Genomic DNA, 14,102 nt, shown 5'->3' with positions numbered 1-14,102 from the left:
TCCTGCGACCGTCCCCCATCTAGACTGTGACCGACCACCGGCTGTGGCGCCGGCCCCGGCGGTTCGTCGCGCCCCTAACGGAGCACCGCCTCTATACCTAGCGACTGAGGGCACACCGGTGAATGTGAGCCAGGAGGGAGTGATCTTTCGCTGGGATGATTTGGGGAGTGGGGCGTGTGGATCCTATATTGCCGTCCTCACCTGGGAGGAATATAAACAATGCTTAGTGACGCAATGAAAGGAGAAGAATAGACAGAAGGCTCAGAGTGATGCATGGGATACTGAGGGCCAACAGGACGACAGACTCCCGGTGAGATATGGGATAGTGGTGATGTTTCATCTCCATAGGGGGAGAGGATTAATCCAGGAGCCCGGGGTGGTACCGAAGGTTCGGGTCGATCGGAGTGAAGTGGAGTCCCACCTTGGAAGGGAGCATCCGGGCCGCAGCTTGTACCCCGGGGACTCGGTGACTTACATCCGTCACTGGGGAGACAATGGGTGGTACGCTCAAAATGTAAAGAGATGCGCACCCCTGACAGCGCCACCTAGTGTCAAGAAAGTGCCCCCCAGCCACTACAACAGCTGAACCCCCGACAGTCCCCCGGGTTGCTGCCACCACCACTGTAAGCTTGACTACCACCGTTGGACCCCCAATCGGGACCAACACTGCCGTTACCCAGGCTACCCAAACTTTGATAGCAGCTAATGACTTGACGATACATGAACAGCAAACCCATGAAGTCTACATGGGACCAGACGAGGATCCAGAAACCCACTTGCCTAAGCCCGGAAGTGTGAGATACCGACTGGTGCCTTGGAAGATACTGCTACCTCCAGACTTATGGGAATAAACCTCGGAAACATGAAGACTGTAAATAGTTATTTGTTTGTTTTTCCTGTTTTGCTGCTACGACCCAACCAGGGTTAATTCTTAAAGGAATCCCTTTGTTGACCCGGGATCCCTATTATTCTTTGAGTTTTGCACAAGTTCATCATTGTTTCAAAAGACTGCCGAATCATGGGCGGTGAATGATTCACAAACTGTTGCTTTATATAGTTTGCACCTTCTTAAAGGTGCCCCCTACTGGTTTTACAAAAAGAAGAGCTTTTGAAGAGACTGTTCCTGATTACAGCGCAGAAGTTCTTGCTTTAAACGGACTTGCAAATTGAGAATTTGCACTACCTCAGAAGAGACTTGGTACCCTCTTAAAGGGAATGTTTAATTGTTGCACTTAGTCTAAACCATAATGTTGCCTTAAGAAAGTTGAACAGTGATAATGTGTTACATAGAAATAATATGTAGTTAGTTAGATAGTGATAGGAAATGTTTAATGACGAACTTTAGAGATTGAGGACAAAGGAAAGTTGAAAGCTGAATTTCAATAAAGTGAACCCGTAGGGGTTAGTGAGTCCTCCAGAGAGCCATAGATAGATGGTTAATAGATATTGCACTTAGAAAAGAGAAATAAAGAAAAAGTTAATTTGTACTGTAGTGTTTGATAGCATGCCTTTAGTGGGTTAAGCATACACGCCCTTAAAGGAAAAGTTAAATTATTGTTCCGAAAATTGCACTTAGTAGATAGTATGCCCGGCTGGGTCATAATAGTTAGTTATAGTTAGTTAATTATAAATGTTATTTAAAAAAACCTTAAGCGTAATATAAATATGTTCTTGTTTGCAACGTTCAAATGTCCTCACCTCCCATAAAGGGAAGCACTGTTATATTTAATTGTTTACAGCATTCCAAAATTTTGTATGTCTTTAGCTAACATGTATTGTTGTTCTTCTTTTCCCAGTCCGGGAGTACTGGATTTAACGGGCCGGGAGTGCAGCGCCCCAGAGTCCTGGTCGTGCAGTATTGTCGCTCTGCCACTAAGGGGAGTGATGGTACGTCTGATTGTACTAAAAGAGTTCACTTGACCAGGTATCACAGTCACACATTACACTTCACACTCCGGCCACCACGGGGAGCAAAAGGTTCTATTTACTAGGCCACTCCTCACACTTTGGTAAAACTGGGGGTTGGATAGGAAGTTAGGGAGAAGCTGATTGGGTTTTGCCCAGGCAACATCTAGAGAGAGAGAGTTGCTGGGAAGATCCAGGGAGGTCCCTGTCAGGGGTGGGATCCTGACAGTGGCCTAGCAAGAGACAGATCGTTACGGAGCCGCGCCTGCACTACCTTGCGGCGGCATCCTAAGAAAGGACAAGAAGCGAAGTATATTGTGGAGAAGTGAGAAACGAGATCACAGCACTAGGAGATAATACCGGGAGCAGTCGTGCCCTAAGATCGTGGCAACATCCTTCTGAGGCGCGTAGCCGTTGGCCGGAACGCCGAGGGAGTATTGGCTCTACGCGTTACTCTGAACTACGGCAGGGCAGTTAACTCTAGGTGGGCTGTCTCACCTTTTCACCTAAGCGGACAACGGAGGCAATTGTGGGAGAGGGGCGTCTCTAGGGTCCCTATAAAATAACTCCAGGCCTACCCCGTCATACGGGTGCGTCCTATCCATATCATCTGGTGGACGGAGAGAGAGAACATCAGAAACAGATACAACAGTTGTGAGGACTATCCCATGGTGCTCAGCAGGGAGGTACTACAACACACAGGCGCTAGTAGGAAGGCTACTGATTTCCACCTGCAAAGGGAACTCTGGATGTGCCTTCGGACCGGCCGGTCTCAGCCAGCCCTGTTAACAGTGCTCTGGATTGTGGATGCTGAAGTCTACAGTAAAAGGTAAAGAGACTGCAACCCTGTGTCCTCGTTATTTACTGCGACCTACACCATTACCATCTACTCAGCAAGGGAAGCCCTGGGGACATACTTCACCTGTGGGAAGGTATACCATCTAGCTGCCATTCCATCACCCCAGCGGACCCCCAGCAGCGTCGGTCACCATGACCGAACACCACAGGTGGCGTCACGAACACTTGACAAACTTTCACCTACACCTTTAATTGGACGCCCCTTAGCAGGGCCACGGACCGGGTCGGGCCACCGTGACATCCCCAGAACCGAGACAGAGGGACCCGGTGCCGAGTACCCCATTGCCCTGCGTCTGGGGGGCGCTCCATTATATTCCAGGGGGATGAGGCGTCAGATGTTATACCCTGGTGGGAGAAATGGCCTCACACTGTGTAACGGTCTCAGCTTACCTGTAAAAGGTAAAAGGATTCAGCCCGGGGACCACCATAGCACGGGCATTGGGCTCGTTCGCCAGCTGGTGTATGAGAACCCATTCTTCCGATTCTCCTTGTGTTCCAACCTAAGAAGATGAGAAGCTCAGTGGTCATTGGAAGAAACATTATAAAGCACAGTGTTGTGTTAATATGTTTGCTCCTCGTTTTCTCACCTGGGCTTCTACCTGCCACCTGGAGATGGAGGTTTTGCCATCATAACCTGGTCGGAACTGAAGTGTGACTGAGCGAGGCCCGATGTTTGTGATGGCGATGTTGGTTGGTGCTCCAGGCAATTCTGTAGGACATACAGGAATGTCAAAAACTGCATCCACATATTTGTAATTAACGGTGTTGTCCACTTTTGAAAACACTAACCTACATACATCTATTCGGAGGTTTGCAATTGGGTTTCAATAAAAATGTTGCACCGTTCGGCTTTTACAGGCCCTTTATTTCCCGACACATTCAACTTTGATGATGTCTGTGGACTGTGGTCATAAATCAGCTGAGAGGAGCTCAGAAAAAGCATTATGTGAAGTTACAAACTCCCCATAGCCAGCTCACTGATAGGATCTCAGTTAACACATTGTATAGCCACAGTGCAACACAAACAGTACATTTTTAATTAAACTCATTTTAAAAAATAGCTTTTAGACCCAATTTAAAAAAAAAACTTATTTAAATCTTATCAGTTCAGTTTTACAACATGGCATTACAAGATCTATTCCTTAAATAATAAATAAAAACACAACACAGAATTTATTGAGTGGAAGAAAAATGGCCGTGATGTTTATTTAGGGTTAAACCAGTTACAAACAAAATAAATAATGTAATCACAACTTCCATATTTCCATAAAAATACCAAATCCAATCCGCCCATACCAATGGGCGATTTTCCCACAAACAAGAACATCACGACGGGGACTTAACAAAGAAAAGGGGAGGGAGGGTGGGCTCTTCTTTTCTTCACTTCTCCAGCGGAATGATGTTCCCTGGTAAAAGCTGGCAAATATATAGCAGAATAAATCTGCCCAACAACCATAACCACCAATAAAAATCCTTTGAAATGGGCGCCAAAAACACCAGTTAAAACCAGAGCTTCTAAAAATAGCTCACCATGGACATTTAAACTGACCTGAGATTGAACCCTAAATTAAAGACCAATGTGCATATCTGATAACAACAATATTCCTAAGATCTGTAATGCCATGAGACCCCCCCTTTATTTAATTTTTTGGCGGGGGGGGGCTAGCATGGCATTACAAGATCTATTCCTTAAATAATAAATAAAAACACAACACAGAATTTATTGAGTGGAAGAAAAATGGCCGTGATGTTTATTTAGGGTTAAACCAGTTACAAACAAAATAAATAATGTAATCACAACTTCCATATTTCCATAAAAATACCAAATCCAATCCGCCCATACCAATGGGCGATTTTCCCAAGAGCCAAGCCTCAAAGAGGCGAGGCCCCCCCATAACCACACAGCCACTTTTCAACCATTGATTGTAAATTTAAGTTAAAAATATCCAATCCAATAACTGATAAATGGACCAAATCATTCCGAAAAAGTCCTGGTAAAAACCCTTCTAAATCCTCATGACGAAAAGAAAAACCGCCAATTAATGGTAAAAATTTACTCATACTCCTATTAATTCTTTTACGAATCTTATCCAAAAATAAAAACTTAGAATCAGACCATAAAATTCTGGGGACAATTTCAGAAAAAACAAGACCAACAGACGGAAAAGACTGTCTAATGCTGCAAATATCAGACCTCATAAAAGCTAATAAATCTAAAGTTCTCATTTTGCCCAGATCGTTACCGGACAGATGAAAAATCACTAAATCTGGAAAAGGAAACATGTTAATACATTTTCTAAACTCAAAACAAAAATTTGACCATTTCATGCCCCGAACACTGTGCCAGAAGATCTGAACTTGAGAAGAATTAAATGATAAATTCTCAGTATAAACTCTCTGCCTGGCCCTCTTCTCTGCCCAAAAAATATACGAGTGTCCAATAATCCACACTAAGAATGGACCTGAAAAATAAATAGATAATTAGTAATCGTAAAGTTCGTGGCGAACATACAATTTGAATCTATTAGATTCCCATCTACCCAATTTCTGTATTGAAGCATCCTCTAAGCCTGATCTGGCTGCTTCGGTAGCAGCTCCTATACGGAAAGAATGGGAAGTGATCCTAAGGTGTTGGTAATTCAAAGAACATAAGCATTTTTTTAGAACTGCATTGAATTGAAATATAGTTACAGGTAAACCATCCAAATGAATAAATAACGGGCCTGAAATATCTGGCCTAATAGTAAGCCAACGCCTTAAACTAGATACTGGGCAGATTAACGGCTCAGGGAAAGAGTTAATAATTAACCTAGAACCTCTGCCCATCTGGTCTGTTTTTGATTGTCTAATAAATAAAACTACTTGAGAATTATCAACTCTGACATCAGACCTGAACAGACCAGAAGGTTCCGATTTTTTAGTTGAGACTACCTCGCCAACCCGCAAGGCACCGAAAAATGTGAGTGTGAATATTGAATAAAATAAAAGGCTCTCCTCTCTAGAACTACAAACATCAGGGAGCGCTAAGCATAATTCCTTCAAAAGCTGGAAAGAGATCGGGCGTCTTGAATCTGGTTTAAAGTTAGATCTCTTCAAGCCCTTCAAAAATTGTTTTAAGGGAAAAAAACTAGTTAGCGGGGGGTTACCCCTTAATTTTAGAAAAAACGATACCCCTGCAATGGATTTAGCTATAGCTGAGTGGGAGAGGCCTGATTCAGACAGAGATACTGCAAACTGCAGGCCGGATAAGGCATTGGATACATTACAATTTAAGTTATGAAGGGCGCAAAAATTCACCCATCTAAGCCACGCGGCCGAATAATCGGCCCATGATCTAGCAGAGAGGGAATTCCTAATACACTGAGGAATCAAATCGAAATCAGCTCCCAAATTGACTGCGGGCAAGGAGTTGGCTCCAAATCTGCGTTGGGTACCTGTAAGCAAAAAATTGACCGCTCATGTTTGCACAGTGAACCCGCCACTGAAGCCCATGCACTCACACCTTGTTTCGCTTTGATCCAAATATTAAATTTTAGGCATGTTAAAACCAACTGTCTTATAATCAAAGAAGCACATTTATTTTTAGAGGACAGGGTGTTTATGGAGAGAAGTACTCCTTGATTCAATGAAAAGATGCTAATCCTGGAGTTTTGAATCAAAGAGCCCCATAAATAGAGCCCCAAAAAAATTGCAAAGAGTTCCAGCACCATCTCATTATTTGTGATATGAGAATCCAACCAATGAGATGGCCACTGAACATAACACCAATGATGTGACAAAAGAACACCACAGCCGGAAGTGGAATTCACTGAAACAGAGAAGGGGATTGAGTCAGCAGAAATAAAAGCAGTTTGCCAGCAAGACTTTCCGTTAAAATCTGAAAGAAATTCTAACCAAATTTTTACATCCTCCTTCATCTCAGAAGAAATTCTGATATGAGAAGTAGGAGACGTTAATCCTTTGGTAGCATCATAAAGCCGTCTAGAAAAGACTCGACCGATTGGAATAATACGCAAAGCAAAATTTAGTAGGCCGAGTAAAGATTGAAGATCCTTTAAGATCACCTTCTTTTTGGTAAGACAATTATTTAGTGCAGTGGATAATTTTACAATTTTGTCCGGCGGGAGTCTGGATTCCATTTTAACCGAGTCTAACGTAACGCCTAAAAACTCGATACAATTACAAGGAAAAAACGGTTTTCTCATGGGCAATGGGAACGCCAAAATACTCGCACATTTTAATAAAACTATTAAGTGTATCTAAACAAATTGAGGATTCAGGGGGGCCTACAAACAAAAAATCGTCTAGATAATGCAAAATATTGACGTTGGGGGAATTAGATTCCAGTATCCAATGCAAAAATGATGAGAAGCTCTCGAAGTAAAAACAAGACAGGGAAAAACCCATAGGGAGGCATTTGTCAAAGAAAAACTGGTTTTCAAAATAAAAGCCTAATGAATTAAAACCGTTAGGATCTATAGGTAATAACCGAAACGCCGACTTAATGTCCGATTTGGACATAAGAGCGTTCTTACCCATAGTCCTAAGCATGTCTATGGCCAAATCAAATGATGAGTAGCTAACAGAACAGACGTCTTTATCTACCTCATCATTTAAAGATGAACCAGTGGGGTACGATAGGTGGTGAATCAGGCGGAAAGATCCCGTATCTTTTTTGGGTACTAAACCTAACGGAGAAATACGAAAATTTGGGAAAGGAGGGGAGGTAAAAGGACCTGCGACCCTACCAAGTTCCAGCTCGCTAAAAATTTTTTCTCTAGCTATTTCGGGATTAAACGCCAGAGAGGGAAGATTCCTTAACAACTTACAGCCGATCCCTTTAAAAGAAGGCACAAAAAAACCTTTAGAAAACCCGTTAAAAATTAATTTACTGCTCAGAAGATCTGGGTACTTGTTTAGCCAGTACACCAGTCTTTCCAGCTTCACTGGGGTCGAGGCTTTTTGCATTGCTGTCCCTGGAAAGTGTTTGCTGAGCGGACTGCTTTTTAAAGCATCGTGACATAGAGTGCGCATTTCCGCAAAATGAACACTCATGTCGAAATCTGCAGTTAGTATTCCACTTACAGACAGAGTCATTAAAAGCAAAACAGACGCCCTTCTTAGGGAGGGCTGATGACACCTGTTTAGTTGAAGACTGTCTCTGAGGCAGCATCAGATTAATCCAAAGCCCCACATCCTTCGTGCCTAAAAGATTCATCATAATTAATCCAGGCAAAACCGCCAAAGTTGCGGTATGCCTCCAAAATTATGTCAATGTGTTGAAACAATTTACTACATAAATTGGGTGATTTCTCGCCCAGGACCGCCGAGTAAATTGAAAAGGCCTGTATCCAATTGTTGAAAGATCTGATGTGACCACGTTTAACGTCATCCGAATCAGATTTTTCATCGCGCCTCTCCAACCTACCCGGCTGATCCCTGCGAGGAAGCAGAGAAAATAAATCAATGTATTGGTTACTCCAAATCAGCTCCTTTGTTGCTGAGCTGAGATGAAAACCAAGGGGAGAAAGCTCACAAGTCAGAGCTTCTTTAAAGTGATTTTGAGGAATTAGCGTAGAGGATGTGGAAATTCCAGGACTGTTGTCAAAACTGACAACTGTGGGAGAAGGAGATTTAAAAACCTCCCCCAGTGTCTCTGAAACCACATCCTTGATCATGTTTTTAAAATCAGAGTGCGAGACAGACAGGGGCACATGAATGTTCTCACCCCTACTGATGGCGTCGCTGCTGCGTCCAGAAGAGTTGCCAGCACTCCAGCCCTCCATGTTGGGCGAGCGCCGGTGCGAGCCAGCTGATCCTGACCCGATGGAGTCCTCACGCTGCGGGAGCACGCGATCCGGTGCGGGAGCTGGGATGCTGGAGGAGGCCGCAGCCATCGCCGACAGGGCGCCTGACAGAGGGGTTCCCGCAGCGCTTGTACGGCTGCATCTTACCCCTGATCTGCCAGCGCTCACTGATGACGCGGCTGGCGACGGCTGAGGACGCTGTGTGAGCTCTCGCGCTGGGCTGCGAGATCTCCTGGATGCAGCACCGCGAGGCTTCCTGGATGGCGCTTGAGAGCGGGGTCTGGTCCTCTGCGACGGGCCCGGTCCATCCTGAGGTAACGGCAGGGCCGGAGAGCCTGGAGCTCTGATGACCAATGGTGGCTCTGCAGCGTCTTGACACGGGGACTCAGCCTGGGATGCCGGTAAGGGAGGGGGGGAGACGGCTTCGGATGCTACCGCATAAGGTTCTATAGCGAGGCAGCTCCTTAGCCAGTCAACCCCGCCCTCAGCGCCGGCTCTGGAGATCAGCTGCTGCAGCAATTCTTCCATCCTGGAAAGGGGTCTCTTCTTTTCTTCACTTCTCCAGCGGAATGATGTTCCCTGGTAAAAGCTGGCAAATATATAGCAGAATAAATCTGCCCAACAACCATAACCACCAATAAAAATCCTTTGAAATGGGCGCCAAAAACACCAGTTAAAACCAGAGCTTCTAAAAATAGCTCACCATGGACATTTAAACTGACCTGAGATTGAACCCTAAATTAAAGACCAATGTGCATATCTGATAACAACAATATTCCTAAGATCTGTAATGCCATGAGACCCCCCCTTTATTTCATTTTTTGGCGGGGGGGGGCTAGCATTCTAACACGTTCAACTTTTCAGTTTCAAGATCTCTGCTTGCAATCAGTTAACGAAAAGTTTTATGTATATTCAGAGGCTTCTCTAAATCAAATCCTATTCTGCTGACATACGCTGTAGCAAGCTTTGTGGCGATCCATGTCTCTAGGCTGAGTTCACAGGTTGCAGTAATTTGCCATGGTACCCCCCATCCCTCCTAAACAAAAACATGCAGCATGAGAGCAGACATTTTACCACAAACTGCTTTGCTTTGTTGTTTTCTTTATCTTTTCTTCCAATTTTGTTTGATTGCCTTGGTTTTGGAATTGCTTTCTTTTGCTTTTTTTTTTGGTTAGTTTTGGTTTTGCTGCTGCTTTGGTTTGATTTGCTTCAGTTTTGGAGCTGCATTGCTATTTGTTTGGTTTTAGTTTGCTTTGGTTTTGGAGCTGTTTTGGTTTTTTTGTGCTTTTTTATTGATTTGGTTTGCTTTTGGGGCTGCTTTTAAATTTAGTATGGTCTGCTTTGATTTGGTTTACTTTGGTTTTGGTGTTGTATTGTTTTTTCTTGGTACTGGAGCTGTTTTGTTTTTTTTTTGTACTTGTTTGGTTTAGGCTGCTTTCACACATCAGGTTTTTGCCGTCAGGCGCAATCCGGCGAATTTTGAAAAAAACGGATCCGGCGAATGATTTTTCTCATAGACGTGTATTAGCGTCGGATGGCCCCACGTTTTGTCCGTTTTTCCCCGGATGCGGTGAACATTTTCGGTCCAGCGGCCGGAGACAACGCACAGAGGAATGTTTTTTATGTCTGTCAAAAAAACGGACAGTGACGGATCCGGCGTTTGTTAGAATGGAAGCCTATGGCGCCGGTTCCATCAAAAGATGGAATCCGGCGACGGATTCCGGTTTCTTAAACTGAGCATGCTCCAATTTTTTTTTTTTAAGAGTATGCTTAGTAGCGTTTTCCAGTCTGGGAGTCTCTCTCTCTCTCTCTCTCTCTGTTAATTTGTTTGGTCTCCTTTTGTTTTGGAGCTGCTTTGGTTTGGTTTAGTTTTGGAGCTGCTTTTTTTGGTTTTGGAGCTGCTTTGTTTTTTTTGCTTTTTAAATTGATTTGGTTTGCTTTTTTAATTTTTTTGGCTTGCTTTGGTTTTGGGGTTGCTATGTTTTTTATTTTTTGTTTGGTTTGCTTTGGATTTGGAGATACTTGTTTTTTTTGTTATTTTTTCATTGGTTTGGTTTGCTTTGATTTTGGGGCTGGTTTGTTTTTTCCATTTTGCTTGGTCTGCTTTGGTTTTGGAACTGCTTTGTTTTCTTTGGTTTTGAGGGTATGTGTCCACGTTCAGGAAACGCTGCGTTTTTGACGCAGCGTTTTTCCGCAGCGTCAAAAACGCAGCGTCCAGATGTTACAGCATAGTTTCATGAAATCCCGACTCCACTATGCGTTAAAAAACGCATGCGTTTTTGCCGCAAAAACGCACATGCGGTGCGTTTTTTTCAAAACGCAGCATGTTGCTACAATGAGCAAAACACGCAGGTACACCGCAGGTGACCTGCCAGTGACCTCAGGTGCAGTTTTGGTCAGGATTTTACTTGCATAAAATCCTGACCAAAGCCTGAAGCAATCCTGAACGTGGACACATACCCGGGCTATGTCTCCACGTTCAGGATGGCCGGCGGTATCGCCGCAGCGGCGAAGCCGCTCGGCGCTAAGCCCCGCCCCCTTTCTGGGACGCGATCATGCCGGATGTGTTAACTCTTCACATCCGGGATGATCGCTCGCTCCCATAGGGCCCTGTGATATGCCTTGCGGGGACGCTGCGTCCCCGCAAGGTGTACGGACATGCTGCGATCTGAAAAGACGCGCAGCATGTCCGTAGTCGCAGGGCCGCCGCGTGCGGGTTTCCACGCATAGTGGAGACGGGATTTCAAAAAATCCCCTCCACTATGCTGGAACATCTGGACGCTGCTTGTTTGACGCTGCAGCTCTGCGCAGCGTCAAACAAGCAGCGTTTCCTGACCGTGGAAACATACCCTAAAGATGCTTTGATTTGGTTTGCTTTGGTGTTTTAGGGCTGCTTTGTTTTTTCTTTGGTTTGGTTTGCTTTGATTTTAGGGCTGCATATCCTTCTTGCAAAATGGTAAAAACTCCCAGAATTTTGGTGCACTACTGTAAGATGTCAATCTACACCCAGATTTCTATACTAGACCCGTGTCTGGAGAACACAATTAACAATCAGGATGGAATTTTAGCCAAGTGATATAAATTTAAAAAGAAAAGAACGTTTCTATTCACTGAAGGCTAGCAATGCTCCATACACCTTTTTGTTTTCAGGCATTCGGTATATTGCTTTGTTATAATGTATATGTAAAATGTGACAATGTTATGATTTTGGATATATGTGTTATGTAATATGCACAGTTTTGCTATTAAATGTAAGGAAAATATATATTTCAGTTTTTTTCCACCAATACCTTATGGTAAAAGATTAGCAAGCTTGGTGTTTTTCTTTTTAATAAACATATTACTAATCTGTGTCATCAGGCAGAGCTTGCCCAAATGAGATTAATTACTGTTATTGTCCAGGCGACCCTCCTTTCGATCAGAGAGATGGCGAGGTGACGAGCCGCCGCAGAGCTGATGACAGATTAGCCTTTTGTAATAGAGAACAATTATATTATCAAGTGCCTTGGCTAATGGAAAAGCGCACAAAAGGCAAAGTCATGGTGACAATGTCAGCGCTCGGTTCCAGTAAATATTAAAAGAAAAAAAAAAAGACGGAAAGCTATTATTATGACTCTCCAATCACTCCATGTGCTGTAGCTATACCCACCTGGCGGTACACCGGAGGAGATGGTGGAGGAGGCAACCGCTCCTTGGCCTTTTGATGTCATGCCGGCTACCTGGATGGTGTAGGTGGTGAGTGACGTCAACCCGGTGACCCGGTACTCCAGGGTGAGGTTGGGCAGATAGTGGGTTACTCTGGTGTTGGTTTGGTTAAACTCTTCCCAGGAAATCTTGTATCCTGCAAAACAAAGATGACTGGACAAGTTAAAAGGGTTGTACACCGTTTCATTTTTTTGTTGTTGTTAAAGTTCATGTATTAGTTGCTAAAAATAATTTTTGCAATTGGGTTTAATTAAAAATGTTGCACCGTTTACCTTCTATTGCCTCCTTATTGCTGACTGCAGAAAGAGGTAACTGGGAATCTGTCGGTGAGCTTTTTCTGATGGAGTTTATAACTCTTTTATCTGTCTTATTTATGACCACAGGCCACATCACAGTTGATGAAACCCAATGGCAAAAAACGATTTGTAGCCCGCAAACACTTGCATTTGAGAAAAAAATATCCCCAAAGGTGGAGAACCCCTTTAAGGTCCTAACCTAGCAGATCCTTTGGCTCTTTATGACACCTTTAGGTTGGTTCACTGTCTTTGAGGCCCCTAAAATTAACGCTCAGTAACGGTGTGAATCTAAATAATCTCAATATACAGTGCCTCAATAATAATACTGAATAGTAGCCAAATAACAGTGCCAAAACCGCTCTATAGTGTGAATGTCTAAATAATATCACTATACAGTGCATTAATAATACCACTATACCATACCGTAATAAAAGTGCTATACAGTGTAATCTTAAATAATAGCAAGATATAAGTCATCAACAATACCCAGATAACAATGCCTAATCAGTGTGTGTACAATACAATGCATTAATAACACCACAGTACAGTACCCAAATAAGCCTGCAATAAGCAGCTGAGTATACGTGTGTCTATTAATGGCGCTATGACTTTGGTTCTGTATGGTGGTATTATTTTGACACTGTATGATGGTATTGTTTAGATATGCATGCCATACAGCTGTTTATGGCACTGATATTTCAGTACTATTTAGTGGTATTAATTGCATTGTATGGACATGCACACTATACAGCTGATTATGACTTTGTTATTTGGGTACTATATAATGATATTACACTGTATGGTGATATTATTTAGACGCGCATCCCAAACAGCTGATTAAGGTGCTGTTATGTGGATCCTATATAGTTGCCCTGTATGGCAATATTATTTAGACACACTGTAAACAGCTGATTTGAGCATTGCTATATTGGTACTATTTAGTTGCACTTTATGGCAATATTATATAGACATGTACAGTATGCAGCTGATTATGGCACTATTATATTGGTACTATAAAGTTGACCTGTATAGTGATATTATATACATGTACGGTATACGGCTGATTATGGCACTGTCATGTGGGTATTATATAGTGGCACTGTATAGCGATATATAGGAAAATATGGTATACAGCTTATTATGGCACTGTTATATTGGTACTTTATAGTTGCCCTGTATAGTGATGTTATATAGACATGTATGGTATACAGATGATTATGGCACTGTTATGTGGGTACTATATAGTGGGACTGTATAGCGATATATAGAATGTATGGTATACAACTGATTATGGCACTATTATATAGGTACTTTATAGTTGCCCTGTATGGTGGTATTATTTATACATGCATGTTAAGCAGCTGATTATGGCACTGTTGCTTGGCTACCATATAGTTGCACTGTACGGCAATATTATATAGACATATAAGATATACAGCATTATGTCACTGTTATATTGGTACTAAATAATTGCACTGTATGTTGACATTATTTAGACATATAAGGTATACAGCTGATTACAGCATTATAT

The 14,102-nt window shown here is 43.0% G+C and overlaps 1 protein-coding gene across 5 annotated transcripts in view; it reads right to left on the bottom strand.

Moving 5' to 3' along the window:
• SDK2 (sidekick cell adhesion molecule 2) overlaps positions 1-14,102 on the bottom strand; it is an 826,128-nt gene that overhangs the window by 52,562 nt on the left and 759,464 nt on the right. For all 5 annotated transcript variants that reach the window (XM_077253403.1, XM_077253405.1, XM_077253404.1 and 2 more), the window contains exons 21-23: positions 12,220-12,411; positions 3,351-3,472; positions 3,154-3,263 (exon numbers count right to left, since the gene is read on the bottom strand). In XM_077253403.1, coding sequence (XP_077109518.1) covers positions 3,154-3,263; positions 3,351-3,472; positions 12,220-12,411 — 424 coding nt within the window. The remainder of the gene's footprint in view (positions 1-3,153; positions 3,264-3,350; positions 3,473-12,219; positions 12,412-14,102) is intronic.

The sequence above is a fragment of the Ranitomeya variabilis genome, chromosome 4 (genome assembly GCF_051348905.1).
Source record: "Ranitomeya variabilis isolate aRanVar5 chromosome 4, aRanVar5.hap1, whole genome shotgun sequence".
Taxonomy (NCBI): domain Eukaryota; kingdom Metazoa; phylum Chordata; class Amphibia; order Anura; family Dendrobatidae; genus Ranitomeya; species Ranitomeya variabilis.
The sequence above is the reverse complement of the archived record's forward strand: the minus strand, read 5'-3'. Positions and strand labels throughout refer to the sequence as shown.